This window comes from Apteryx rowi, unplaced genomic scaffold (genome assembly GCF_003343035.1).
Source record: "Apteryx rowi isolate R43461 unplaced genomic scaffold, aptRow1 scaffold_73, whole genome shotgun sequence".
NCBI lineage: Eukaryota > Metazoa > Chordata > Aves > Apterygiformes > Apterygidae > Apteryx > Apteryx rowi.
In genome coordinates, this window is record NW_020451016.1 from 915,860 (window position 1) to 941,304 (window position 25,445).

General features: G+C 37.2%; 2 protein-coding genes and 1 long non-coding RNA gene across 6 annotated transcripts in view; 2 read left to right on the top strand and 1 right to left on the bottom strand.

Moving 5' to 3' along the window:
- The first annotated feature begins 1,164 nt into the window (after nt 1-1,164).
- On the top strand, nt 1,165-18,110 carry EIF3M (eukaryotic translation initiation factor 3 subunit M). 4 transcript variants are annotated; one of them, XM_026087687.1, is made up of 12 exons: nt 1,165-1,273; nt 2,901-3,033; nt 3,925-4,063; nt 4,487-4,610; nt 5,169-5,263; nt 10,739-10,822; nt 12,194-12,293; nt 12,764-12,845; nt 13,720-13,854; nt 16,692-16,835; nt 17,380-17,440; nt 17,860-18,110. In XM_026087687.1, the coding sequence occupies exons 1-12, from the start codon at nt 1,232-1,234 to the stop codon at nt 17,978-17,980; spliced, it is 1,260 nt and encodes a 419-aa protein (XP_025943472.1). In that variant the 5' UTR covers nt 1,165-1,231; the 3' UTR covers nt 17,981-18,110. The 4 variants fall into 4 exon arrangements, with proteins under 4 accessions (XP_025943472.1, XP_025943474.1, XP_025943475.1 ...); XM_026087689.1 differs by having other exon boundaries at nt 13,723-13,854; XM_026087690.1 differs by lacking the exon at nt 13,720-13,854.
- LOC112976438 lies at nt 6,307-10,588 on the top strand. Its single transcript, XR_003257029.1, has 3 exons — nt 6,307-7,392; nt 7,815-7,834; nt 9,576-10,588. It is a non-coding gene; the product is annotated as an uncharacterized LOC112976438 (long non-coding RNA).
- Nucleotides 18,111-18,138: 28 nt separating the features above from the next.
- The window catches only part of CCDC73 (coiled-coil domain containing 73), an 87,075-nt gene continuing 79,768 nt past the window's right edge, over nt 18,139-25,445 (bottom strand). Inside the window, exons 18-19 of the mRNA XM_026087686.1 lie at nt 22,292-22,425; nt 18,139-19,140 (exon numbers count right to left, since the gene is read on the bottom strand). Coding sequence (XP_025943471.1) covers nt 18,934-19,140; nt 22,292-22,425 — 341 coding nt within the window. The 3' untranslated portion in view covers nt 18,139-18,933. The remainder of the gene's footprint in view (nt 19,141-22,291; nt 22,426-25,445) is intronic.

Below are 25,445 nucleotides of genomic sequence, written 5' to 3' on the forward strand. Positions count from 1 at the left end.
AGCTCCCTTTTTCTGGCATTTCAGAATTCCATTATTGGTTGTCAGATTGTATTTCTCCAAAGAAATATTTATCTTGAATTACTCAATGACTTCTAGAGTAWTAAAAAGCTCTTTAATCACTTTCTAGCCAGTACTATTATGTAACAATAACAACCCATCCACAGACCCTCCTTTCAAAACCCTCCAGATCTTATTAAACAAATCTTTAGAAATATTTAATCCAATTAGTTGTGAATGTGTCTAAGTGTTTTCTAAACGTCTATACTTATAAATATACTTATAAGAATACTTATAAGCAACAGGAAAACAGAAGTTTCCTTGGGGTTTTCCCTCTATTTTCTTTCTGGCCTTTATTTTAACCTTTGAAATACCAGGAAAGTCAAGCTATGTCCCTCTTGGTCTGACAGAGTGGTTAAATGGGAAATTTCTTAATCTTTAACTGAAAAAGCATGCAATACATTGGTATCAGCAAGTCATTATTTGTTACTTTTAGTTGGAATATAAGCTAAGGTGATTTTAAGAACAAACTAAGCATCTGATTAGGGAACTCTTGTCCTTTCTCTTATCAGGTTTCACTCCCAACATACCTAAAGTAAGTCTATTATTTAAACCCTTCCAGCAAAAAAAGGACTAGGTAAGAACTTAGATGTCTAACAAACAAACAAACAAACAAAAAGTAGTAAATAATCTTCTAGGTTGAGAGAGAAAAAAGCTCTGATTCTTTCCACATCGTAATAATTTTGGCATTAGGGACACCTAATTTTGCTTCCCCCCTTACCACAGCCGCCTCGCCTAGAGGCGCACCCCACAGGCAGTAACGGGCCCGCTGCGGGCTGCCAGGCCGGGGGGGACCGCTCCGGGAGCATGGTGACACCCGGGACAGGCGGAGTTTTAGGGCCAGACTGCTGCAGGCCGGGTACCCGCCCGCCTGAGGCGGCCAGCACTGACCAGGGGCACTAACTCGCCCGCCGGCTGCCGGGCGGCGGCCGGAGCTCGGGGCCGGGCACACGGAGAAGCCCTTCAGCTCCGCCGCCTCAGCGCCAACGGTCGCGCCCAACGGCGCGAGGCGGGGGGAGGAGGAGAAAGGGACGGGCGCCAGCGCCAGCGCCAGCCTGCCCCTCCCCCCGCCCCTTCTCGGGAAGAGGAAGTGGCGTCAGCGTGGCACCGGAAGCCGCTCGGCCTTTCCGGTGCGGGCGGCGTGCTCGGGCCGGCCGCGGGAGTCTCCGCCGCCATGAGCGTCCCGGCGTTTATCGACATCACGGAGGAGGATCAGGTCGGCGGCCAGGGGCGGCGGGAAGGAGGGCGCGCGCGCGCGCGCGGGCGGGCCGCCGTGGCTGACTGAGGGGCGGGGGGCGATCGCCGGTTCGCTGGGACGAGGCGGGCGGCCGGCTGGCGGGGGGGGGGCGTGAGTCCTTCCCGGCCCCGCGCTCGCGCCGCGGCCGTTGGCGCCCGCCGGGCCGCGCGTCCCTCGCCGCCGGTCTGCATGGCGGGCGAGGGGCGGCGTGCGGCCCCCTGCGCCGGTCCTCGGGGAAGGGGAAGCGGCTGCGCTCCGAGTCCCGGCGGGGCGGTGGGAGCCGCCCCGGGCGGGAGCGCTCAGGCCTCCGCTGGCCGGTCCTGCAGCCCTCGGCGGGCCCGGAGCGCTGCGAGTGGGGCTTCGCCGAAAGCCGTTGCGCTCGTGCCGCAGCCAGCGCGGCTCTGCGCAAATGTGTTTGCAGTATTTGCTGGAGGCTTTAGAAACTGTGAAAGTAAAGGCAAACGTGTGTTCACAATTTCATTTTTRAAAATCACCTTTACCTCACTAACATTTTGTCTTTGTCCCTCCTCGACAGTACTTTTTTACTTTTTTAGAAAAAGAAAGCCGGTTCAGATACCGGCTAGAACATTATTTACACCTCTTGTTTTTGTGGGCTTCTTGATATTTAAATTAGAGTAATGGAAATTATTAATTTTGTCTTTGAGATATTGCCTTGTACTGTCTTTGAATTTTAGCATTTGTTATTCCTTATGTCTTTTACATACATAATTTGAAGCCTACCAGAAACATGTGTCAGAAATATTAGTCTTCAGTCCGGTTTTTGCTTGCTCCAGTATCTAGTAAATGCTCTTCAAGTAGTTAGTCTGAAACATCTTCAGGATAGCAAAGGATCCTAGAGCATTTAGTTATGTCTTACGGTACTGTGTTGGCTTGACATTGAACTTGATGTAAATTACATCTTGCATCACCATAGCATCCAGGTCAGAGTTTCTTATGTCAAAAGTTGTATGGCCTTATAAAGGTTGACTCTGAAGAGTTACGGTTCTGCTTTTGAAACCATGGATTGTGAAGTTAGGCCTGTCGCTGTGGAAAAGGTATCTTCTTACTATAGGTTAAAATCGTAACAACATAAAGCAGGTCATCGGTATTGGAAACTGCCTGTAACTTGTGTGAAGACTAAAAGTTCTGCCTCCTCTAAAGTAGTTCCGTGTATATCCTTTGTCTTTTCTGTAGAATACACGACTAAATGGTTTTATTATTTCAACTTAAGTTGTCAAAGGGAGTAGAAGTCTTGAAGATAAAAATTTTTAAGAAGAAAACATCCCTGTCACAAAAACTTATTAGGGTTGCAGTCCTCTGTCCAGCAGTTGTGGTGCATTCCTACTGTGAGAAAACCCAAGTTATGTGATTTATTCAGTCACTGGCCCAACCAGCTGTAGCATGCGCTGCATCTTACACTTAGGTGATATTTAGGTGATGTATTAAAATGTGAGAGAGGGAGCATTGTAGGATACAGTGTGGTAGAGGGAAACGGAGCTCATGTGGCTGAGGAGCAGGGGAAAGAGGAATAACTGCAGAAAGAAACACATAAGAAATTAATGTTTCTGACTTTGCTGTTCACTGTTTTTATTTTTATTTTTTTAAGGCTGCAGAACTTCGAGCTTACTTGAAATCTAAAGGAGCTGAAATCTCTGAAGAGAACTCTGAGGGTGGACTTCATGTTGACTTGGCACAGATTATTGAAGCTTGTGATGTGTGCCTGAAGGAGGACGACAAAGGTTTGCATCTTTGTCAGTTGTACTAAACGTATTGCCACCATTGATGCTTTCAGATAACTAACTGTTGACAGAATTTAGAGGTATGTTCCATGGCTTGTATGTGTTAAAAAAGGTGCATCTTTTTAAAACTGGAAAAACGCATTTCCAGCACTGCCATGTAAAATATGCCTGTACTCTGCCCCTGTCTTCTCTAAACGTCCAGTGACTTTTGAAGAAGTTGGAAATAAAGCTGGACTGTGCTCACTATGAGGGTATAGTGAGTTGTATATAAAACAAGTCTTTTCCACAAAAATTTTTATGATAAAGAAAGACTCTACAGCCAATTCATGTCTGTGGTGCAGCTGATCAGATAGCAACAAAAATTAAGACTGTAGACATCTGTAATGAGATGTTTTAGGACCTAAACATTAATTGATTATATTGTTTGAAAACGTTAGAATTTTTGGTAGTCGGTAACTTCTTCTGGAGTTAGGAGAATAGGTCATTAGAAACTACATTAATATGTTTTAATGATGCTGATGATACTGTGGTAGCCTTAACTGATCTTTCTGTGCCTCCTCTGTTCTGTTTCAGTAATAAAGACCCATTTAGAAGTTTTACATATAAAATAAATGCTTGTAGAAATAACATGTTTAAAAGAATGCAGGGTTCGTCTAAGAATGAGCATTTATGTTTTTTTTATTTTGCCTCTTATTGTAAGCAAATCAGCATAAAATAGTAGCAAAGCTTATTGCTGTCTTGTGTGATGCTCAGTGTCATTATACATATTTTGTATCAGCAAGACATTCTATATGTATAAGCATTCGTAGCAGAAGTGATTCTTCAGCATTAAATAGTTACTGATGATGATTGTTTGCAATTTTAAAAAGCTGCATGTTTTGTTTTGTGCAGATGTTGAGAGTGTAATGAACAGTGTAGTTTCTTTGCTTCTTATCCTGGAGCCTGACAAACAAGAAGCACTGATTGAAAGCCTGTGTGAGAAATTAGTAAAATTTCGGGAAGGAGAGCGCCCGTCTCTTAGACTGCAGCTGTAAGTATTGTACAGGGAAAAGTAAGGACAAGGTATCTTATAAAATAGTCCTTCCTTTAAGGAGATCTTCTGTGTCTTTCATAAATCAAAGTATGGGGTGCCTATCAAGGATTTGTGTGTCTGTTGCATAAAGCATGCTTTGTCTTTTTCTTTTACCYTCTTTTTTTCCCCATCATGAAATAGAAGCATCAATATACTTTCTTTGCTCAGGTATTATGAACTTAAAGTTAAAATGCATAGTTCTCAATTTCTCTGCTGTTGTAAAACTGGAAGCTGTTACAATTCATCAGGGACTCAAGATGGCACTAATGAAAGTGGTTTGTTTGTACTAGCACACTTCTTAATGGAAACACTTATTTATACGCGCTCCGATAAAGTTTTGCTACACCTCCTTAACTTAGTTGTTTGTTGCTTGTGGTTTAGACTGAGCAATCTCTTCCATGGTATGGATAAGAATACTCCTGTGAGATACACAGTGTACTGCAGCCTTCTTAAAGTGGCCTCATCTTGTGGTGCCATCCAGTACATTCCAACTGAACTTGACCAGGTAATTTATGTGATGCTTCAAGTTACGGCCTTCATATTAACCGTGTTGCATTTCCCTGACTATTAGTCAGAGTTGATGCAGACTGTCTCTCCTTGTTATAAATTGCCAGAGCCTAGTGAAATAAAAAAAAACCAAAACCACAGAATACAAAACTGCTTCTCTTATAAAGGTCTTTCTACAGAATCTAAATTAAACTGCTGTTTATCTTCTGTCTCTAATGTCAAGCAAAGTTAGATGTATCTGTTTGATTCATGTGATAGTAGTGAAAGGGAGAAGCTTTGATCAGGAATGGGGCATCAAGTTTTTGCCTCTTGCTCTGGAATCAGAGTCTTGGGACCACCTGTCCTTATTTAGGAAGTACATGGAGAGCACAGAGTTTTGGCTTCTCATGGGAGAACTTCCAGGTTCTGCATGCGGGGCCTGGTAGTCAGAAGACCCCAAGGAACAATCCCTGTGAAAGATCTTTTGAATTCTTTTCTGCCTGAGAGAAAATGAGAAATATTATCAGTTATATTTTAGCTTTTTCCAATGCTTCTCTTTCACTTATATTCTACATAGGTCCGAAAATGGATTTCTGATTGGAATCTCAGCACAGAGAAAAAGCATACTCTTCTGAGATTGCTGTATGATGTCCTAGTGGACTGCAAAAAGAGGTACACAAGGACAAATAACAGATAATAGATACCTTTATTTTAAATAGATGTATTCTAAGTGATTTGTAGGGGAAATAATTATCACAGCCCTTTCTAACTTAATTTGTACTGTTAATTCAATCCAAATGCACCTGGATTTTTTCTCAAGTTTCTCCACCGTCTGCAAGAATATTAAAGTTAACAGTGAATTTTTGAGAGCCCTGTGGCTTGTAACTAATAAAACTATTCCTTTCTGTAAATATTAACCTTCAAGCATTGTAGCATTAAGCCAAGTTTATTATTTAATTGCACTTTTGACATTTTAGTGCATGGTAGTGCTAGCTCTTATTTAATGATGCTGGGAGGCTTATCAATCACAGTTAATAGAATCAGTCTTTTTATATAAACATTACCTCTAAGGCAAAGCTTTCCACTGATCATGGAAATTAATGTCTACAGAGTACCTGCTTAGCCATTTTAAAATATTATCCTGGATCATAAGAGGTATCTTTGATCTAACAAACTTGGCAGACCAGTCCTCTGGCATGTAAAGTACTCCCGTATGTAATGTGCTTGTAAATTAATGTAAGCCTTAACTGAGAACTGCGATCAATTTATCTTAAATATGTGATAGTGATATGTTATATTGACTGCATCGGCCAGGGCTGTTGAGATGGGCTAGGTTTCCGCAGTGGTTTCAGCATGTGGTTCCACAACAGTTTCAATCTACCTAAATTGCTACTGCTGTAGTTTGCTCTGCAAATGTGTATCTGCTGCACCTCTCCCTTCAGTCTGTTTTCTGAGTTAGTTTTCTAAGTGAAGCAGCATCAGCCACTGAGGTGGCATGGAGAGGAGCTCTGCACTGCTGCCTTACGCTGGTGGCAGACCTGCACTCGTGTTCTCTGCRTTTGCATAACCTTGCATTGCTGCAGAAGGAAGCAGTTCTGCCCTGTATCCCCATCCTGTCGCCTCCAGCTGCGGGTTCCTGTCCCCATGTTTGTGCTGGTACAAGCGTTTGTGTAACTTTGTGGTGACCTTGGGGTGGGTGACCTTGCCAAAAAAAAAGGAGGGGGTTGGGGGTGGGGGGCAAGTGTGGAGATGTCATTGTAGGAGGAGAGTTTCTTCTGGCAGGAGAGTTAGTTTCACTGGGCCAGAATAAGCTCTACMCTGGAAATGCTGTGTCAGCTAAGCAGGATCATTTTTAACTCATCGCAATTTAGGGATGATTAATCCTGGTGGAGTAACAAAGAGTAGTTACACTGTGAGCTACATTACTAGAAATTATTAGTTCTGTTGTTAACATTAAAATGGTTTTGCATTGATAGTACTCTGTAACAGCTTTTGGGTGGTCAAAATCATTTCAGGAATGTTAATCGGATCTTGTACATAACACAGTGCTTACTTTGTTTCAGAAATATTACGCTCATACACTGTAATGCTCCTACTCTTTAAACACTTCTCATCCTGGTGATTTCTAAAGAGCTTTTAGTTATCTTAATTTTCACACTTAATAGCTCTTTCTTTAACTAGTCTTGTTATCAAATCTATGGATTAAACTTCCAATTTTTGTTATTAGTGCAGTGCTGGATGCTTTGCTTTGTTACTAAGGTCACTTAGCAGTTAGCATCTGGAGTTAAAAAAAATTACATTTTTTTACTTACTAGTAATAGGTGAAGTTTTTACATTAGGCATTTAAAAACTTTCACGAACTCTGTAAATATTACTCGTGCACTCAGTGTCCTTACCATCTGTTGCAGCAAGCTTTGCAGTGAAGGGAGCAATTTTTCAGAGCGCTTACACTCCTGTGCAGGAAAGAAAACAAGGGATGGCCCTAGCACTTTTGACCTGGTTCACTCTCCTGGATCAGTGGGCACTATTTGCAATAGTATGGGAAACTCACAGCAGCATTCCAGCTTTTGCACTCAGGAATTTTGCTAGATCTAACAGTATGGGAAGATGAGTGGGAAATGAAAACTATAGAATAAAAATCATACTTCAGTTACCATGTCAATTTATAATCAAGGAAAAAGAATACATTGTTTAAAGGAATTGTGGGTTTTTTTGATGTTTTAACTTCACTCTGTGTGGCAGAAGAGATTGATTTCCAGAGATAATAGACTTTCCCCAACGGATAACTTSGCAGTGAACAGGTTGGTAGCTCATGAAAAGCAGATCACCTAGATACTAGGTATTGTGCTCCTTTTCCTACACTGATAAATGAAACCTTGTTTTATCAGCTCTTCTCCAGTCACTTTCTGGTTGAGGCTTCCTCTTCCTGATGATTAAAATAATCTTGCTCTCTTTGAAGAAAGAATATTATCTTTCCCATGTTCAGCTGAAGAAAAATTGGTGATTGTGGCTGGAAAACAGATGGCCACTGGTGGCTTATTTCTGAGAACTGTATTTGGTAGCTGAACTTTGCAGGAGAATAGTTACTTTCTCTGTTGCTTGTGCTTCTTAATATAAACGCTCTGCAGTAGAGTTTTGTGCCTCAGCTGCTTTAATATTCAGCATTATTTCTAGCTGTGTTGGTATGAAACTGCAAGGTAACACAACCTGTTTTCTTTTCCAGTTATAGGTGAAGTTCTACAGGTATGCATGGCTTGTTGCTACCAGAGAGTTGTGTGCTGCTGTGAGGCCTTGGATGTCATGCCAGGCTCCAGCCTGATCCAGCTTACAGCTGTGTCTCTGCCATTGGCTTGGCAGGACTCAGAGTGGGATTAGTCCTGCCCAAGTTTGCATTCAAACAAATCTGGCAAGTCTGGTTATTAATATCTGTAGCAAAAAGCTCAGCACATCAGACACTTGCAAAATGATTAATTTCATTTAATTTTAATTTAATATCATTTAATGTAGAGGGACTTGATTCCAACATCTTAAGTCTCTGAATACTCCATATTTTTTTCTTCACATTCTCTACCATCACCCTTCCATTCTCACTGACTTTTTATCAAGTTACACATCTAGATTGGCAAGTGCAGCCAAAAGTACTTATGGAAGCCATCTTGCTAGAAAAATGTTCACATTTACAACTTAGGTGAGATACACATTTAGCAATGAGCTTTGGTAACATGTTGACATGTATTACTGCTTTAAGCACCTTAATTTATAACGGTAGTCTGACACTGAATAGAATGAATAAGGTGAAAATGCCTGTCATATTTTCTGAGGCTCACAAGAATTGGGCACAGAGTTTGGGAGTAATTCTTTTGTAGCATTTTGAAGTTTCTTAGAAATACAAGTGAAAGTTTCCACTTCTCTCACCCTTCAAAAAAGGGGGGGGGGAATTGCAAATATCATTTAAAATGAGTGAAATGCATAGTTTTTAATTCTCACTTCTAAGGGAAAAGGGTGGGGAGGGAAAAGAAAAGTTCTGGAAATCTGTAACAGTTCTGAAACATACGTATGAGAACAACTACTGAAAGTTTATATTAAACACAAACACTTGCTTTGGTTGAATACCACACCAGCTGAGCCTGTTTGTTTGAATGTTTTAAGTCCTGTATTAAACTAATTCCTTGTCTTCACTAGAACATCTAGTGTTGATAAGATTTCACCAGTGCAAAAGGCTTTATCATAGACTGATATACCTGCAAATAGTTCTTGCATATGTAAAGCTGTCTACGTTTGTTATATTTCAGTATTACTGGTGTGTAGAAGAACTGATAGCTCTGTATCAATTGGCATGACAAAAGAAGTTGACCTCTTTGGTGCTAGAATCTTAAAACAACTTTTTTTTTTCCTGCAAGTGTACATCATTGAACACAATTCTGGAACAATGGTTGGGGCCTATAGAAAATTCCCCTGCATATACAGGCCTTGGGCACAAACTCTTTTTCCACTCAGTGTACATCCAGATTATATATGATATTGCTTGCTTCCCATGTTGTCCTGTCGTTTGTCCTGCACATCTGTGACTTTTGGTAAATTCTGTAGGAGCATAAAACAGCGTCTTATAGAGAAGCGTGTAAAATAGTAGTATTACAAGATTTAAAATAAATACCCATACAAAGATGATGCTGATGTACTATAAAAACCATTCTGACCTGTGCTGCTATGGGTTAAACCCATACAAAGCACAGTACCTACTGGGAATGTTGTGTGGTCTAGTTCCTTCCCTGTGCAATTTATGTCTTTAATTTTAGTTAATTTGACACTTTATTCTTATCTATTTCTTCCATTTAAGGAAAAGTTTTCGGGTCTGTCAGATCACATGGAAAAATCTGCTTGTCTGGAATTGAGTCACTTTGAAGGAGTAGTTTAGTTCTTCTTTATAACTCACAGTACTGTGGAGAGTAGTAACCAGCCTTTGTGCCTACATCTTTTTGTACAGGGAACCCCAAGTACATGTGCCAAAAAGTAGGAAAGTGGCTGCTCTTCTGTGCATGCGTATGGGAAATTTCCTGCAAAGCATGTTCATGCTGTCATCATTCCCTTTTGGTCCTGTCTTCACCCCCACGCACACACCTTGTCCAGAGCAAGTGTTAAGATAGTATCAGCAAGGACTTTGGTAGACTTTAGAAAGACAATACAAGACTGATCAAACTCAGAGGCTGGGAATGTTCTCCAGACCTTAGTGAGCTGTTCAGGAAACTTGAGCTGTTAAAGAAAAATCTATTGTCTGTGTGGAAGAACTATCACAGCCTTGTATTTTAATAGATAACAAGAATTCCATGAGAAATGGAAAATGGATTTTTGTATGTATACATGCAGCATATTTGATGCACTTTTTTGCTGAAAATTTTGTAAAAATTATCAACGATTGCTGGCCTTACTAGTTTTACTAGTAGTGAGAACTACGTAAAAATAAAATCGGTTAAAATGGCTCAGTAACTCTCTCAGAGCTTCTTTGCAGTGACATTAATGAGCTGTTGTCAGTCATCTGGGTAGACAAGGCTGTAGGTTTACTCAGTTTGCTTTTCTAAGCACTATCTTGACAAACCAATGTTTAGGGCTGCTTGCTTTAGAGCAGCCTAAGCCAATCTAATTCCTGCCTGCATAACTTCATCAGAAAAAGGAGCAGCTTGCATTCTGAATACTTGAAGAGAGAATCCGCGAAGGAAGAAAAGGCAGCTTTTATACAGTCACTTTTCTGACCATAAATGTTCTTTAAGATATGCCATTTTGCATTTGAAATAAACTTTGCAGTACTACTTATTCTGCAATGATTAAATCCAGATGTGCATAAGAGTGTTCTAGTGAACCATATAAAGCTGTTCCTAGCCCAGAAAGCTTTTTCCATAACCAGCAGGTAATTTATCAATTTAAGAGAATGAAATGAAGGGCGAAGATAAACATTTTGTAAAACCAGAATTGAAAGGATACATCCATCTAATTTGTTCTCTCCACTAGAATTAAAATGGATCATCTACATCTTTTCAAGTATAATTTAATTTGACTTATAACATGGTAAGGGAATTATTTAAATATTTGAGTGTCTTTTTTTTGAACTATTTTTTTCAACAATCCTGAGGTAACTTTGTTTTTCCTATATAGCGACACTGCAGCAAAAGTAATGGTGGAACTATTGGGAAGTTACACAGAGGACAATGCTTCCCAGGCTAGAGTTGATGCTCACAGGTAATGCTGACTTCTTGGATTTCTTTAAAAGTAGCTTTTACTAAATTGTTAAATTATGTAGATCGCCTTACCATTAAAGATACTGAATGGCCTGGCTGGCAAGGGCCCTCTGCCATGGCCCTCTTTCTGTAGCATGGCTAGTTGAGCAAGAGTTTATCTGTACAATCCACAGCAGGTTTGGTTGTTTCTAGGCAGTCAGAGTTACTGCACTGTGCAAGTGCACAGGCATATTTCTGCTTACTGCTGAGAGAGATCAGCCTTGGGCAAGATTGTTTACATCAACTGTGTAATCAAAAATTGCATTAGCATCCTTTRTTTCAGATTTTAACTGATTTTTTTTTGTTGKTGGTGGTGGTGATTCTCAAACTTTAAGTGTTCTTTTCAAATAGCACTTTCTAGTGTAATTATACAGCAAGTAATGAGAGATATGAACTGCGCAGAAATAAAATCTCTTGGTGGATAAGCTAGTAAAACTGATTCTTAACAGGATATTTTTCCCATTGACCAAGATGAGTAAAAGCTGCGTTTTCATATTCTGCCTACCATGATTCTTCTTGGGAATAAGATTTTAATAAATCATCTAGTTCTGCTGGGTGCGTACAGGGACTTGTTTATACTGGAGCATGCAGGAAAATGGGGATGACTTATTTTGAAAATTAAAGTGTCTGTGAATAAATGAAAATTTCAGTGACTAAACTACAGCAATCTGGGGCTTTTTTACATCTGAAAGAAAATGTTTACATAGGGTTTATCACATTGCTGCGTCTACGCAGACTGTAGGTTCTTCCAGGTGTATGTTATGTGGTAGGGGTCACAGTGTAGGCCATGTGTGCTAGTGTAGCGCTCACAATCTTCTAATGTGCCRCTGAACAAAAGCTTTCAACTAGAGTTCTAGAAACACTTGCGGACTATTTATAGTCTGGAGCTGTGACTGATAAATTGTAGGTCCTGCAGTTGTTTGGTACTGGGATTTTCTGTTTTGTGTCACATATTCAAGTACAATTAATCTTCCTAAACAACTTAATTCTATGAAACTTTAGGAGGACAGTAAAAATACCTCTAGGAATGAAGGCTGGGCTGGAAATAAATGCATAGACGGAAACAATAGATTGAGACCTCTGATCTGTAGTCTTACTACCTGGCAAATTTCATTTGTGATATTGGACAAATTACTTGCAGCTTTCTTGTTCCTTGTTTTTTTTTTCCATCTGTAAAACAAAGTTTAAAATTATTTGTACTGTGACATGCCTTATGTTTAAGAATAGTTGAAAGGCTTAGATATTTCCTAGAAAGCAAAGAACAACAAATAGTTATATTTACTCATGAAAATGTGTGTTGCTGTAAAAATAAGTATTTTCCTTTTCCAATTAGATGTATTGTACGAGCGTTGAAGGATCCAAATACTTTTCTCTTTGATCATCTTCTTGCCTTAAAACCAGTCAAATTTTTGGAAGGAGAACTTATTCATGATGTAAGTAAATTATTTTGGCAGAACAGTTTGAGATCTGTAGAGTGCGTTGTTTTTTCTTTGTTAGTGCCTTTTGAAAATCATTAGAATAGTGACCTATGTCAGTAATATGGAGCTTCAATGTATTATTTTTTTAATGCTTTTAGAATTAAAAGAAAAAAAAGAGTTAAATGTAAAATTCAAGGTGACTAGATAATAGAATGTTCCCCTTCAGAAACTTTAGAAAATCTGAGTGAGAAGTCATGCCCTCCCTTGCATTTAGACAAAACTGCCTGTCAGGTCAGAGAAAAGGAAGGAAGCTCAACACAGATTGCCCTGAGCTATTGACAGAAGACAGAATTTTAACTATTAATGGTTTGTTTTATTTTTCTGTTCCATACTAAGAGTGGTGTTATGTATTTGTCCAGCCTGCAGGAAGGAAAATGTGGAAAAAGTTTAAACTGTTCTTATATTTGAGATTTTTCTTCTTCTAGCTTTTGACAATTTTTGTAAGTGCTAAACTAGCATCCTATGTCAAGTTTTATCAGAACAATAAAGACTTCATTGACTCCCTTGGTAAGTTTTTAAATGATTACCTTTCTCACTATTTACATGGCTTAAGATATGGAACCTCAGAAGTGCTTCGGTTTGAACCTATATTTTGAACCCAAAGATCTGAATAGGATTTTTTTGACTATAGATTAGAGTTTGGAGTCTACAAACTCTATAGATGGTAAATGGACCATCTAAGAATGGTTTGTTCTGCTAGAACAAGGTGTTTTGGGAGTTGGAAGAGGGTTTGTGTTTTTCTCCCATTCTTCTTTGGGCTTATACCTTTTTTGCGGGGAGTGTAACACATTGATATGCTAGGCCAGATCAGAGACCACAACTTTATTGAGTAAGACAGCAGCTTGTATTAAGCTCTTTTTTTCTTTTTCTCTTCTTTTCTTTTTTATGACTGATAACTTTGTAGCAGCAAATACTTCTCCTAAACAGGTAGTTTCCTGCCACATCATTTTCTAATGCATTTACTGTGCTTTAACTTTGTATGTGAAAAGGCAGGCGTTAGGTACTACCAGAGAATTCACCCATATTTGACATATTTTTCATAGCCATAGTTATTAGTAGTTGATATACACTCCTGATGTAAAGTGTAGCTTCCTATTGCAAACGCCCTGAAGGTAAACGTATTGTTTTAAGTGAGAGTGATTTAGGGATAGGTTCATGACGTCTATGGAATTTAGCCTGTCAGTTGTCTTAGGTAATAAATGGAAAATAACTTAGCTGTCTTATTTTAAATAATCACTTTTTTCTAGTTTAGTTATAAGATACTTCGAAAATTAAGTTATTCAGGAACAAGAATGCTTTGCCTATGGAATTTTAAGGAAGAGCTACTGCAGCATATGTCTAAGCATCCACAGTTTTTTCTTTTTTTGCATCCCTCCCTCAGCAGCTATGTCTTCCACTATGCCCCGACCGGCTTCTGTTAAATGCAGCTGCTTGTCAGTTGTGCGCAACATAACTGGAGGGTATCGCCATGCCTGCTGTCTAGTCTCAGTATTCACAGAAGAACGTTTCCAGCTCGGTATTTTAATGAGCACTAATTTAATCATGATGCAAAGAGAAGGGGATCCCTGTATTGCTTACATGCTTAAAATTTACTAAATAGTTCTTTCAGTGTGGATGTAAAACAGTAAGATGAAACATGCATTTTGTGCGTGTGTGTCTGTGTGTGTGAGAGCGCGTGAGTGCTGATGCGTTAGACCTAGCAAGCCACATTCTGTCCCAGTTAATTTGTTTCATCACATGAAGCAATGTGATGGAATGTTAATGTCAGCACCCTCTTTATTTACACACTCTGGAAAAAAGGAGTAGTAATTAACACTTTGACACTCCCCCGTTGATGTGTAATTGACTGTTTCAAAGGAGCACTGGTTCATAAGCTATTGCATGCATTAAAATTACGTTTTTTATATTGCAGCTTTTTAGGACAGGGGTCAGTGACAATGCAGAAATTGCTCAATGATGCAGATTTTTTTATTACTGCATTAAGGCTTTGACATATTGGTAATGAATAAATGTTTCCATAAAAATCAGATTTTTTTTTATAACTTTGATTTTGAAATGACACTTGAACACTAGCTGAAGCCATAGTTTTATTAAAACAAAACAGAGTTCAGTGCAGCGTTTTAACGCATGCACCATTTTGTTTAATGAAGTGTTGTATAATTCTGAGAATAATTACCCTCAAAGCTAGCACTTTGGGTATTAAAATGGTGGAAATTTCAGTATGGTTTTTTTTGTGGATAAAATTAACATCAAGGTTTCAGTAGTTTGTAAATGTGTATAGAGGATAAACATAGCTTTTGTCTTATTTATTTGAATACTACTTCTGTAGACATAATATGCTTTTCTTTATTAGGGGAAAGTGTTTCTCATATTTTGATTGTTTTTATGCATTGAAGTAGCTTATTTGTTGAAAATGCAGTTATGCTTATGTTTGAATAAATTTATGGAAGATTAATTATGCAAATACATAGTATTCATTATATATCTTACTTGCAATGAAGTCAGGATTGTTCTTGCTTTGCCTTCCTGTATCTGTGCTTAGCATGGTTAATATGTAGTGTACATGTTTTCAATATATCCAGTATAGGCTTAAGCTTAGTAAAACCCTTTATTACCTGTGCAATAGTGTCTTAAAAGACAGTCTTATTTCTAGTTATCTTATTTCTCACTTGCTTTCTGGTGTACTCAGAAAATTCTGAATGCCTTTGTGCAGTGGCCAAGGTAGTGATACTGAGGCATTCAGAAAATATTCAAAATACTATGCTGTATTTTCTAAAATTAAAAATTTTTTTAACCATGTGCTAAAGATTTTTTTAATAACAATTTCTTGGCAAGTATCAGGCTTTAAAATAATGGACATTAATAATGGAATTTCAGTGACAGTACAGCATCAGCTTTAATTCTAACCTGTTCTGGATCAAGACCAATTAAAAATCAGTCTATAAAGCTGTGCAGTGAAGGCTCCTACAGGTGGCATCAGTTTGTTACAATTTGTTGTTTTATTAATGCTGACAACTTAGGCCAGCAGTAGCATTATCTGTGTCAACTGAATCGCCCTAACATGTCCACATTTAATCTGGTATTATCAGCAGTCTTTTTCAGAAAGTTAATCAGCATCTCATTTGCATTTGTTAATTAGGGTTAATGTGTGCTAATTGATTTTTTTTTTTTTTTTTTTTTTTTTTTTTTTTTTTTTTTTTTTTTTTATGCTTGTAGATTTCCATTAAACCCAGTTAGGTATAGTTGCTGGTGCTCCTCATTCATATGAGTTATGATGATCACATTTTTGTTGAATCAGTGCCAAATAGAAAACCTGCATCATAATTATGGCTAATTAACACAACATGATGTCCTGCACTAATGTGCTTTCCTATTAGTGTATGGATGTTATAAATTCCAAACTTAAATATTTACTGAAGCAATGTGAATGTTCATAATGTCATTCCAAAACAAAATGATTGGCATTCATTTTAATGAAGTTTCCTGTGAATCTTAGTTTGTACCTCACAGAACTTGATTAAGAAGTGCTTTGGCTCTTCCAAATGTCTTACTTTGTTCGCCTAGACTTTTTTTTTTTTTTTAGGAAAATATGTGATTTAGATGTGCAAGCCCCTTGGTTCAGTTCCTTGTGTTGCCAATCATACCATCACATGAAAGATCTAACATAAGTTTTAATCTCTCTTCTTGTATTGTGGAAGAGCACTTTCTTGCCACATTGGATGCTCTAAGCATACATGTGATGCATAATGCTTTTGTGCTGTGGTGCAAACATTTATTCAGTGTCAGAAATGGATGGGCTTGGAGGAAGAAAAATCTTACGTTGCTGAAGGATTATTGAGACATGTTTGTTTTCAAGCAACCAAACAAAAATGAGTGGTGAGGTAGCAGAAAGGCTTTGACATCACCAGTCACTTGTTTTCCAATTTTTGTTGCATTGCTATTCTTCCTGATGAAAAAAAAAAAAAAAAACCCTACTTGCCCCCTCACAAGGTATTACAGCTGTAAGTGATTGGAAACACCTAAACTCTGTTAAGATGATGCTTTTACTGGTTTAACAAAATCTCTGGTCTTGAGTTTTTTGTTTTTCGGGTTGTTTTTTTTTTAAGATACATTTGTCAGTGAAAGTTAAAGTGTCTTGAAGAATTCATGAATAAACTAAACATTTGAGCAAAACACAAGGAAGATGCAGGAATAAGAATGGCTTACCTCAAGTTGATAAAGCCAGATGGACTAATTTCTAAATATGAAATACATTTTAGATTATTAGGAAGTATATATAGGAAAAATATGGAAAATGGTTTAGACTTATTAAATTATAATTCATATCCATAAATGATCAACACTTTCACACAGGCTTGTTGCACGAACAGAATATGGCAAAAATGAGGCTACTTACTTTCATGGGAATGGCTGTAGAAAATAAAGAAATATCATTTGACACAATGCAACAGGAACTTCAGATTGGAGCTGATGATGTAGAGGCATTTGTTATTGATGGTAAGAACTGTAGTAACATATTTTGCACAATACTAATGAACTATACCTTTTAGTCTTCTAAGCTTGTGTTAAGTATTAAGAAAAAAATCTTATTTGCATTGCTGTATTTGTTCTTAAGATATAGCTGTAAAACTTTAAAGACGTGCTCAACTGTTGACTTTTAAACAGTTTTCAGTGACAGGAACTATATTTCAAACAATTCTTTACAGAACTRATAAGTTGTTTGCAGGTTTAATTTGTCACCTGTTTTTGCTTGCTGTCATTAAAATGGGATGTATTTGTAGGGGAGAGGAGTTCATAAAAACTGTGCAGGATATTGCTTTAATAGACTGGCACAAACAATAGGAGTCATACATGACCTTTGTCTTGTTACATCATTTTGCTTTTCTGCCTACTAGACTGTCAAAACCAACAGCAAAACAACACTAAGTGAACTATTGTTTTTTATATTTGTATTGATCAAAGTTTAAAGAGGTTTTATACTATTTAATAACTTCCCCCCCATCTTGAAAATATTGCTCAAAATAGTATTGCTTTTTTGCAGCTGTAAAGACAAAGATGGTATACTGCAAAATAGATCAGACACAGAGAAAAGTAGTTGTCAGGTAAGACTTAATTCTTCATAGCATTTTGCAGAACTTAGTATGTTCTAATTATTTCATGTACATTTGTAGAATATTTTAACTAGAAGCAAGGTATTGTTCCTGTCAGTTGCCTGTAGTTAAATAGTTSCTATTTATCATAATTTTATTAAAGCTCAGACTGGATGTGATTAGCTTATTTAATGAAAGAGTCCTATTTTCCAGCACATTTCATTTAATGACCTAATAGTGACAAGAATACTAATGACTGCTGTTGCTTTAAATATTTGGGAAGGCTACAGAATTCTGTAATTGGTAAAATACAGCCCTTTATATGGAGAAAATTCCCCTATTATGTGCAATAGTAAAGTAATGCTCTAAAAGAATTACTAGGTAAGCATTACATTTAGTAATCCTCTTCCAATTTTGTTTTACTTCTCTAGTCACAGCACACATCGGACTTTCGGAAAGCAGCAATGGCAACAATTGTATGACACTCTAAACACCTGGAAACAAAATTTGAATCAAGTGAAAAACAGTCTCCTCAGTCTCTCAGACACCTAAAAAAATTTTTTTTTCCCACCTAGAAATGTCTCACTCTACATGAAATTTATTAAAAACTTTGAAAATTTGTGAATGTTTCCAAAATGTATGCAATTGGTTTGAGAAATTAAATATTCTAAATTGCAATTAACATGGGAAAATCTCTTCTCTTGATTTTCTTAAACAATTAGCAGTAATGGACAGTGACAATATCAATTATGTTTGGGTTTTTTTTGCTGTTACTCAAGTTTACAGATTGAGGATCTTTCTTTGCACAAGGTAGGGGGAGGGAGGGAGAGAGATCAAAAATGATAGTGCAAGCAATTTTGAAGTGAAAATTTCTGTTAAACCTTAAGGGAGGAAAAATGTGAACCAGTTAAAAGCAGCAGATATTGCTTCATAAAATTTCACTTTTATCTCTAACATACTTGATGATTTAGTGTTGAAAGAGGCATTATTTAGATAGAATCAGCTACAACAGATACTGCAGACTTTAATCATTTAATTGTAAAGGTAAGCAGATTTTCTTGTTTTGCTGCCACTTAGAGTTGCTGTAAGTTGTTACATTTTTTAGGAACAATTCTTGTGAAACAGTTGCTGCTGCTTTTGTTTAAAAGCTGAGTGAGCAATTTCACAAAGAAACATTCAAGTATTTCAGCCAAAACTTTTCAGGAACAGGAGATTATTTATTCTTTTGTTTATTTTTATTTAAGAGATTAAAATATTAATTTGTAAACATTAACTTCATGAAAAAATTATAACTTGAATTTGATGGCTGAAATATAGAGAACACTTTCGTAGGAATTGTATCCATTTTTAAAGAAAAAAACCTGTTCTCCGTTAAGGATAAAAGYACAATACATATAATACTTTGTTCTATAAGAATACCTCTACCAGTCTGGTTTACAGAAGTGATTGATCTGTGCTTAAGACACAGTCACACCTGTGTTTTTATCTCCTGCCACTGCTCTTTATCAGCTTTCTTCATATTTTCTCTTTCTTGATGAATGAAGTCTTTCCAAATTCAAGAACTTTTCTATTTCTTCTATTTGACTTTTTATATTGAAGTTCTGAGTAGAACACCTGTCCTCATCTCTGAGTGCACTTTCACTTATTACTGGAGTTACAGTCATGTGTGAAGACTTCTGCTCATGCTTTAAAACATCAAATCCTTCTTTCACCTGACAGAATACAAATTTAACAGTTAATAATACAATATTCAGGTACAAAGGTTCAAATTGTCAAATTTTGATAAGCAGTAAGCAAACAAATGTGAATAGAAAAAAAATACATTCAACTTAAAGCTTGCTTTAGTTTTAATTTATAAAACTTGATGATGCTAAATATACTTTTATAAAATAAAAGTTAAGACAGTACAAAAGAGTAAGGAGTTTGACAGTAGATACTAGTGAAGCAAAGCACTCCTGCAGCCTGTGTAACTGTTACCTCCAAGCCAAGAGCTAAGAATATAACCTTCTCGTGAAACCAAACTCAACTATTTGTTGTCAGACCAGAGGGACTCTGGGAGCTGGAAGTTAGTTCTCCCCTGGTAACCCAACATTGAGCTCAGTGCTGGGGCAGGCTCTTGGCTCTCAGAGGTTCATGCAGCACCAGCCACCTGCCAGGGAGGTTACAAAGTACCTTACACAGAACCAGCAGTGCAGCTGTGCTTGGGGATTCACAACATAACCTCTAATTCTTCGTTAGAGTGCTAGAGTTGCTCTTCCATTGCAGAGATAGTGAGGTGAGGCCTCCCCTCTCTATTCAATTATTTTTGAATATTATGCAACTGTATCCTACCTGCTTGTAAGCCACAGAGTCATATCAGGCCTGCCTTTATTTTAACAAAGATAAGAATTACTTGTTTAAAAAAAATTTTGAAGAGGCAAGTTTTGTAGCGAGATAGATAGCATATCACTAGCTGAGCTATTAGAAGATTTTCCTTCTGTAATGCACAAGCATTTCTTGAAGTTTGAAAAACATGAACAATAAATTTCAAGCAAATTGTTGACTTAGCCTATTGCATCTGCAACAATGTTATGATCATGATCTGATACCTCCTCATAAAAATGGAGATTACAAACATAACTGAAGTAACTTCATTTGAGCAATAAAACTTTCATCCTGTTAATTCTTGTGGCCATATATGTATGTTCTCCCATGCTCTTTCCCAAAGCTTCAAAACAAAATGGATCATACTTCATTGCAGGCCACTAGGCAAAATTTCTATTGAATAACACATGGGGCTGTATCTGTGCTGTACTAATAAGCTGAGAGGAATAATTTTCATTCAGGTCTTTCACATTTGGTATTTCTAGTGAGAGAAAGCCATGCCACTTTACCAGGATTTTATTTGAAGACTACAAGCATTTAGACCTCTTTGGAGAAGTAACTGCAATTAGGTAAGCTCTGTAGCATTTTAATAAAGTTCCATGAGAGTGGGTTTAGAATACAATACAGCTTTTTTTTAAAAAAAGTAATCTGTTAAAGTTCTCAGGCTTTTTCACAATATGATACAAGTAAAACAATGTATCTTACTGCCAATACTGAACAATATGCCAAGTTCTGTTTAATACAGTGGGACAGGTATGCACAGAAGCATTCACTGCTGAATTGTATGGCTGCATGATTAAGGACATATGTTTAAACAGAGCTGAGGATGCTTATGCATCCTTACCTTGGTACTCAGGCACATACAGACTAATGTTGGAAACATTTCTTCATATTTTTTTACTAGAACTTTAAGTACACATGTAGCTCTTTTTCTCCTCCCATCGCTTTTTACAGTGGTGCATTTTGGTTGAATGAGATTATCCACACTGTAGAAGGCTAAGACTGCTCTAAGTTATAAACATACATACTAGTCAAAAGAACTAAACTGAGCAGCAAAAGGGGCTGCTGAGCCTATTTCTAATCTTCCAACAGCCTTTTCACATCAGTCATAAAAATGACAAATTTGAGGATAGAAGGTATTAGAATGACACCAATGGAGAAGGGAAGAGTGGTCTGCAAAATCCCAGTCTGAGACTTCATAGATCAAGTATTTTGAAAACCATCTAAGGTCAAATCTGCAAGGTGCTCTGTTTTTGTACAGAGCACCTTGTACTTAGCCTGTACAGAAGAAGCTTTAATTTGGAGATGATAAAGTATATATAACCACAATCAGATAATGAAATACAGCATTTTAACTATTTGTAGATTTGGTAATTTAGTCCACTTCCTTCCAAAAGCTCTTAGCTGGGAGGCAGGGAGAACAAGCAAGGGAGAATGAGAAAAGAGTTCTAATTGATCTCCACCTCACTGAGAAAAAGCAAAAGAGAGTACTGCAAATATTATCACCACAATTGTGCTTGGTGAAGTGAAAATTGACCTCACTATCATTCCCAATTAGTGTCATGTTAGGAAAGTTGAGCGATTTAACAGCATCAGCCTTTCCTTTTGAATTTCAGAGAACTTGAACACTAATGGCACTGAGGATAACTAATCAGATCCATTGAAGTCAGCCAACATTGTCATTTGAGAACACTGTAAATCCTGACCTCAAACTGTATCCAGAGGAGACATCCATAAGTACCTGAGAAACTCCTCTAGAGCCACTTGTGAAAAGAAAGGTCCATTGCAATTGTAAATTATTATATCACCCTTTAATACTATGTTTAGCATTATCTCTTAATAAAGATCAAATTCTAATAAAGCACGTGTAGCTGTTCAAGTTCTAAACAATGTATGACACTAACATAGAACTGAAAACACAGTATGAGCTATTGCTAGTGTCATCTGAATGATGCTGTCTTCAAACAGCAGGTTTCCTTTTAATTCTCTGCTTTTACACATGTTCAGATAATGTCATTATACTAAATAATACAATAACTTTTAAAATATAGCATTGCACAATTGCAGCATAGAATAAACTAACTGATAGGCTCTGATTCATAAATATGCTGAATTTCTAGCCTGTGACAGATTCTTTTAAATAACATGTCCCTATTGAATAATAAAGGAAAGAATGTTTTTATACTTTTTACAAAATACTTTTAAAAATTTTTACTCCTATTTTTTCTGTAGGTGATGATTTTTATTAAGATACACAGTGAACTTCCCTCTTTCTCCCCTCCCAAACAGACTGGTTAGCATCTGTTTGATTCATATGCTGTGACTTTTTCCTGCTGCTTTCTATCAACCTTAATTGTGAAAAATGGTGCCTTGTTGCCCTTTTGATATTATTTTGGAGATTGACTCAGCCTTAAAGTATCCAGATGCATACAGTTGTACAAATATCTGTGGAATTAGCTCACTGAGGTCTGGTCCGCAATATTTTTTTAATTGACTTACATGTTCTGTGGGAAAAGAAGAATCATAAAAAGTCTTTGCTATAGCATTCCATTCTTCACTAGGTTCTCCTTGGGGGTCTTGGTGGATACTACAGATATTCAAAGTGTTGGCAGCTCTGTTGAAACTGGTAGAACCTGATTGACAAAAAGGAAATGGTAACAACTGCAATTTAGTCTCTAGGCACTAATTGTAAAGTAACTAAACTTTTGGTTTACCTCTGATCTTAAAAAAAACAAACAAAACACAAATGATTGTTTTAAATCACGGAATCTCTGTTGCAGATTTTTCCCTCTTCATTTTTTCCTTTCACATACTTCTGCATCTATTTTGTCTCTAAAGATGACTCAAGTTTCCATTCTGATTATAAATGTTTAATACTGTTTTTCACAATTAAATTAATTGCAAATTAAAATTGTGATTTATAGAAAATTTTTCTGAATATTCTAACTCAATATAAATTTTTTTTTCAAACCATGATGCTTTATCTGTACATCACCTTCTGATAAATGAAATACATAATTACTGCCATCCTGACATCATATTGCAGGGTGCGTTGCTATAATAAAAAAGACATTCTAAATACAAAAGTATTTAGACAGGTAAAGAACATCTTTTAGATGAGGAGTCTTTTTGTAAAGGGATACACCTAATATTTCATGAAATCAGGCAATAGCTGTCTACCAAGGGTAGAAGGGACAAATAAGCAGATTAACCATAGCTGAGAATAAGGCCCCAATCCTGCAGTGACTTTATGCACTGTTAGTAGACTCTACTAAAACCAGTATCAAATTCTTTGCAAAATCAAAACATAAGTGTACTTTCAAAATTATTCATAATGCAAATAATAGGTGTTATGCCACTACACAGATACCTGTCAGTCATTGCTATAATAGTAAAATCATTACCTTCGTATGAAAATAGGTATACTTAACTAATGCTTATGTAGCAGAGAGTTAATTAAGAGTACTGTCATTTTCTCTTTTAGGGGAGGGTGAAAAGGAAGGCAGCTGTAGTTTTAGGTTTGATTTTTTTAAATCAAAGTTCTTCAGGAAGATCCTGCCCATTCCTCTATTAACACGTGTTGTGACTGCTATCTGGAACCAGTGTTGTTTAAACAGCAGATTAGATTGTGGTTAGGCAGTAAAAGGAATTCTTTCAGATAGACTTACTGAACCCTTTCACCAGTTCTCTCTACCTTAGCAATCTAGAAAGCAATTGGTAATTGAAGGTCTCCCTAGATCTCCCATACAGCTAAAAGTATTTATGCTTCAAAGTACAAACTTTTTTTTAGAGATGATGTCCACATGGATTCTACTCCAGGTTTGGCATCTGGCAAGCATTTGGGGGGGGGGGGGTGTCTTGGTTGTTGCAGTGCTGAGTACAGCAGTGCCTAACTCTTCAGTGCCCTGTCAGTGAGATTTTTCTACCCCCTAAGAAGAGGCAAAGGATTCAGAGAAGCTGAAGTCAAAACCTATCTAAATTAGCCAGTATGTTGACAGGGAGCAGCAGATCTGGGACCCAGCCCAAGGTCTTCAGCTGTGAAGCTTTGCCAGAGGTAAAGAGGTCTGGTGACCCTTATTGGTCATTAGGCAACTCATCTGGGGAATGAGGGTCATATTCAAATCCTCACTGGCTGAGCTCTGTCAGGCTTCAGCTAAATTTCTCACCTTTTTTGAAACTGTTCTAAATTACAGACCTTGAGCCTCTCAGACTCACTTCTTGGAATTACTCTACTTTGCATACAAAAAGATTTCTGACAAGAAAAAGGAGGAAGAACACAAGAACTTTAGACAGTTCTGTCTGTGCTTAGAGAAAAGATACATGCAGAACATCACATAAGCATGCATTCATTTTCTTGGTGAAGCAGGTATCAAAATTCACATCCTTAGAAAAAACAATGTACCATCTGAGCTCACGAATCTGCTATCTTGCTATCACTACTATTGTTTTGGGGATGAAAGCTCATCTGAAACAAAACTCGGAAAAAATACATGTACAAATATACATAGGCAAGAGACCAACTACAGAAACAAAATAATCTATGAACCTATATTCCTAACAGCAAAACAATATAAGAAAATCAGACTGCAGGTGTTCTATCTCACTGCCATCAGCCACAAAACTAAGAGACAGCATCCATTCTGCTCTTATGAAAACTCACTCAAGTGGTGAAGCTGAAAAACACCAAAGACATCAGCAAAGCCTCAAACAGACACAAACACCCCATACTGTGGATCTGGCTATTCTGAAAGACATTCAAGCATCCAAAGTTCCATTCTTCTAAGAAAGCAGGGTCTTCCAGAGACTACCAGATAATCTGCTTTTTCAAGTTTACAGCACATATGCATTAAGAATAGAATCTGTAGGCAATCTTTATTTTGAAAGGGAAAACACGACCTAAACTATTTTGATTGTACCCCCTTACTAAGGTAGAGGAACATATGGAAAGGTGTTGAAGTCACCTTACTGTGGAAATATCTATTATTTTGGTAAGAGATTGAGTTTAAAAACGGCACTTTTAGTTAAAAAAAATAGGGGTAATTAGTGGTTTATTGCAAAACAAATCTAAAATACAGTTCTTACATATTTCAGTAATGATTTAGAAACACATGGAACAAAATTCATATTTACCATTTTGCATATGCAAAATATTCAGCAAATAGTCACCAAATGCCAACAACAGAAGATGAAAAAGCATCTCAGAAGATGAAAAAGCACTAACAGCCAGGTCTGTTTCCCAGTGCTTCAAAGAATGTAAACTTCTCCTTTCACACATTCACCATATTCAGATGGTTCTAAGTGTCCATCTGAATTAAAGATGTACAAAAAAAAAAAAAGTAAGCTTTCTCATAAAGCCAATTCAAGGAAGCATCTACTGGTTGAAAAATTAACCCAGTTACCAATTTTTATGCAAAATAAGTGATTTCCAAAGTGATTTTATGTACTCAGTGATTTCCAAAAGGTGCTCAGTACTTTTCAGATCATATGCAGAGCCCTGATCGAATGCGCTCTACATTGGAGTTAGAAATGCCTGTAACATTCAGTTTGTCACTGCACTGCTTTTCTTTTATAAAGGGAAGCAAGACAGAAAGTTTATTTAATCAGATAATTGAGCAAAGAAAAGCTATTTAGTTGCATTTACACTGTAAATTAA